Source organism: Alligator sinensis, unplaced genomic scaffold (genome assembly GCF_000455745.1).
Source record: "Alligator sinensis unplaced genomic scaffold, ASM45574v1 scaffold663_1, whole genome shotgun sequence".
Taxonomy (NCBI): domain Eukaryota; kingdom Metazoa; phylum Chordata; order Crocodylia; family Alligatoridae; genus Alligator; species Alligator sinensis.
Window position 1 is genome coordinate 59090 of NW_005842205.1, and position 4771 is coordinate 63860.

The window sequence follows — 4771 nt, forward strand, 5'->3', positions numbered from 1 at the left end:
TGAATCCGATCTTCCATCATTGCCACAGAGAACACCAGAGGAGCGATATATGTTTGGATTTCTCCTACAGTGTTCTGGACTCAATAAGCGGCAACTTCGGATTTTAGGGGACGCAGGCCAATGGCAACTGGCCTATGAGTTAAGTTTCCATTATCTAGACGAACTAGACGACGGCTCCTCAACGATTTCATCTAGTTCAGTGTGCAAGAGAAGGTAGTTTAAAGTAGCAAACATCTGTATTATATGTTTTAGAAATTATAGTGTAGTTCCATGGAAACTTTATAAATATTTTGATATACGTTAACTTATCTTCTGAGAGTTTTGTTTACAGATCCGGAATTCAGAGTGCGTGGCGGAGAGAAGCCCCAAGAAGGATAACATCATCGGAAGAAGTGAGGGCTTGACGGGCGACTTCGCCATGACGCCCACTGAAGCCCTAATTGTGCAGTTCTTTGTTATGAATCTGATTATGTGTATATGTATTTGTGCTGGTTATTATTTGATTCGATCCCTACAGGACAAACTTCTTATGTTAGTGAATTTTGTGTTTACCCGTTTAGTTCAATGACCCGTGGTAAGAGCTCTCAATCACCCGAGGGACGAGTGTGTGGTATAATTCAGCTGTGCCTTCAGCAAGGGGGGATGTCACAACCCAAGGGTGTGATTTTGTGTGCGCGCTTCGGCACTGCTAAATTATTTCCCGCCACGAGGAGCTTTCTTTGTAGGGTGTATTTCTCAGTTGCAAAGAGAAAACCCCGGTGCAAAGAAGTTCCCGCCACCCGCATGCAAATTTGTGTCCCACTATTGGCCAGTTCTAAATTATTCCCACGTGGCGGCTAGTAATTGGCTTGCTAGCCGTATAAGAGGCTTGAGCGGTTTCCGCCCAAGTTGGAGGACTCCATAACCATCTAGTGGAGGAGGAGGACTTCACGTCTTGTGAAGAACTCTAAGCGCTGCGGAGCCTAACGGGCCCAGCGTGTACCTTAAGAAGGTTATAGGGGTCTGATCAACCTCTGGCCTCTCCCCGTCACCGAGCGATCCCTCGACCAACCCCTTCCCCGCGCGCAAGTTCCACGGAGCCTAGCAAACTTCGTGCGAGTGTATCCAGAGCTTTTCTCCGAGTTGTTTTCTTCGGCTGACATGACGGGCTCGCGTTTTTAGAGCCTTCAGCCGGATTGGGCTAGAGTTCGCGAGTTTAGAACCCTTGTCCGCTTTTCTTCTTTCCTGTCTGTAACTGCAACTCAAGCAAGTTTTCCTGCCTGCACCGCGACCATCTATGGTGTAAGTAAAATAATCTTTAATCAACCGCTACGCGTCCGTGCCTAATTCTAGTTCGCCGGCCTGCATTCCCCGACCCGCGTGCCAGGGCTGCTGGCCACAGCCCGCTGTGCACCCCCAAGGGCCTCGGACCGCTCCCGGCCCGCGCACACTTGTACACAAAGCTGCAAAAATACAATTCTTTTCCTGGGGCACGGACCACAACCAGAGACAGTTTCACCAATTGCATTCAAAACTACCAGTAATTGCACACCCTTATATAAGACACTTTTACAAGACACCTTCTCTAATTTAAGGCTTACTTTTTTCTAGGGTTGGCAAGTTGGTCAGTTGACTGGATAAATATTGTCAATTGACCAGTCTTACTGCATATTTTTAACCCATGACAGATTGTAGATTTTTTGGTAAAAATGCTAATTATTTTTTTAGTTCTCTTGACAGAAATATGATTTTTTGTTGTTTTTGACACATTTCTTAATGGAAAATTGTGCTTTTCTGTGTATTGTTTGGACCTATTGGCAATTTTTTACTATTTTTTTTACCAATATTTATCTGGTCAATTGACCAAACTTTATTTGACCGGTCAAATACCCAACCCTACTTCCTTCAGTCTCTCACTCGTCTTGTTACTTCATATGACCAGATAGTCTCCCAAATTCACCTACAGCAAGTGTGATGGAGCCAGCCCACGGAGCTCTGGCGGTATTAATTGCCACAGCAAAGCCCCATGGCAACTGACACGGACACTGCTCCCCTGCCATCAAATTTCTAGGCCCATGAGGAGCCCCACGGGCTGGGATGACATGGTCCTGTGCACTAGCCACTCCATGGCCATGTCCAATGCACTTGGTCGCACCCATGGACTAACTCTGCCCCCACACTGGATCAGACCTACAGACCTCCCTTGTGCATCAACCATGCACTGGACCAGGCCTGTGCACTAACCCAACTGTGGATCTGGCCAATGGAATGGCCCCACACTACTCTTCTGGCCCAGGGGCCCAAAATGGTTAAAAGCACCAACTTAGTTTATAAGGTGCATCTGTGCCTTGTTGTCTGCCCCACTTTATCTTTTCACCATTGTCCTCGAACCATTACTCCCCACCTGTCCCTTTCCTGACCCCAAACCATCAGTGCCTAGGATTCATTTCTCACCCTCTGTTCCTCTTCCCAGTTATCTCCTCCCTCATCTCCACAGACTGGGTTATCTTCTATTCCTGCTCCACTCTGCTCACTTTCACTCCGAACTCCTGGCTTCCTGGTTCAGTAACTTCCTGGCTCCCTTCCCAAAGCTGACTCTCCATCTCCAGAGTACTGAACTCTCTGCCTCTGAACTTTCTACGAGCATGAACCATGTGGGGAAAAAATCTGCACCTTCCCCGTTTTTCTAGCATACTGTGGATGTTAACAATACCAAGCAGCAAACGTGTCATATTTTTTTTAGCAAAGCAATTTATCACCAAAAACCACAACACGTCATAATGAGCAATCCATTTTCTCAAATCAATAGCAGTCCACTCCAAAATGTTGAGAAACTGCTAGGTGTATTTACAACACAGCCCTACCTATAAGAGAAACATAACTACTGCATAAGAACATTAAAATAGAAAAGACATCTTAAGAAAATAAGATTAGCATCATCTATCATTACAGCTTTAAAGAACTGACTGATCCTTTAAAGAACGCTTCCTACCTGAGGTGTAAGCTCAACTTCCAGTTCTCCAGATAAATACTGCCGTTCAAACTCTGCGTTCTCTCCAACATATGAGGATACCATGCGTTTTATCTGCTTACTTTGAAGTAAAAGACCAAGTCCAAAATTGTCAACACTGTATAGAAAAAGAATAATACAATCTCAGGGTTTATAATAGCAAAATGTTTTGCATCTTGAAAACACTTTATAAACATTAGCGAATTAACAGAACTGTTAAACTGAATTGGACTATTGTTCTAGCTGTAATGATCCAAGAAATAGGAGAGAAGCAAGGTTTTTTTGGTGATATCTTTTACTGGACCAGCTGGGAAAGATATTAGGCAAGTTTTGGGAACAATGTGCTCTTTGTTAGGTCTTGGAAAGAAGTGGAAATAATCTAAACTGACTACCAGATAAAACAGTGGCTTCTGTACAACTCCGTATATAAAACGGACACTTGAAGTTGGTGAGGAAGACTATAAATTAAGAGGTAGGATTGATTTGCAAGTTTGGTTAGTCTAAAACATGCAAATCCATCCTGCCTTCTACTTGACTTCAAACTAACACAGCTAACTACTTCTCTCTGTAAATTAGGAGACCAGAGATATTATCAAAAGTAGCTTCCCAGCAAGGGAAGAGAAGTGGAATAGATAACCTAAGTATGTAAAAGAACAAGACTAGTCAGAAGGGAAAGGGTGTTTATTACCTGTGGATTACTGAGAGGGTATAAGACATGAGTCTTAGATTATAACCAAGACATAAAACCATCATCTATGTTTAGTCCCTCGTATTTTAGTTAATATTAGTGTCAACACTAATCAAATGAATTAATCAACTAAAACTTAAAACATAAATTAACTGATTGCCAACTAAAATTACCTGGATAGCAAATTTATTCTCTTCATTTTACAGATACAGAAACAGAGGTAAAGAGCAAGTCCTGGTTTTTAGAGGAAGTAAATTAGAGAAAAAAATCCAATTAGCCCCAGCAGAATATTGTGCTCATGTATGATCCAGAAGTTGTCAAACTTAAAACCTCAACACTGTACTTAACAGTGTGCTGAGACTCATAATAGGCTGCACAACTTACACACAGATGCCCTCCCTGTACCCTCAGGCATTAGACTAAATGATATAAGAAGATAGATCCTAACATCATTAGTGGTAATAGGGACAATACATGACAAAAATCACCTACTCCATCAACTGTTAACTACAAACCTGAATAGATGGAGGCTTAAAAGTTGTAAACTATTTATAGATGAAGCCCACAAGCTCCTGGAAGAGATTGGGGGTGCTGAACCCAACCTATGGGTCAACCACTGGGAAAGGTTAGACCTATTCCTAGAGCATTTTATACCAACACCAAACGAGTCCCCTGTTGGGCATGACTTTGACACAGAAGCATGGGTCAAGCTCAACAGAAGATGGAGATGCGGGCCCCTGCAAGACACAAACGGTAATCTGGTGGCCACGCCAGACAAGAAAGCTGATATTTTTAACAGTTTCTTTGCTTCTGTTTTCCTGAACAGAGACCAGGATATCCACCCTTCCAGAGGTAGGGACAAACTTGGGGATAGCTCTATCAAGCCTTTAGTCAGTGCAGATGTGGTTTGGGATCTTCTGGAAGGGCTAGACGTTCTTAAATCTGCAGGTCCAGGTGCCCTCCACCCAAGGCTGTTGAGGGAGCTGGCAGGGGTCATCGCGGAGCCTTTGGCCCAGCTGTATGAGCATTCGTGGTCATCTGGCCAGGTGCCAGGGGATTGGAAACTGGCTAATGTGGTCCCTATTTTTAAGGAC

At 43.7% G+C, this 4771-nt stretch overlaps 1 protein-coding gene across 1 annotated transcript in view; it reads right to left on the minus strand.

Annotated features, from left to right (window-relative positions):
- LOC102386191 (succinyl-CoA:3-ketoacid coenzyme A transferase 1, mitochondrial) overlaps nt 1-4771 on the minus strand; it is a gene marked incomplete at its 3' end in the record, with an annotated part of 94343 nt that overhangs the window by 58717 nt on the left and 30855 nt on the right. Inside the window, exon 4 of the mRNA XM_025207714.1 lies at nt 2972-3107. Coding sequence (XP_025063499.1) covers nt 2972-3107 — 136 coding nt within the window. The remainder of the gene's footprint in view (nt 1-2971; nt 3108-4771) is intronic.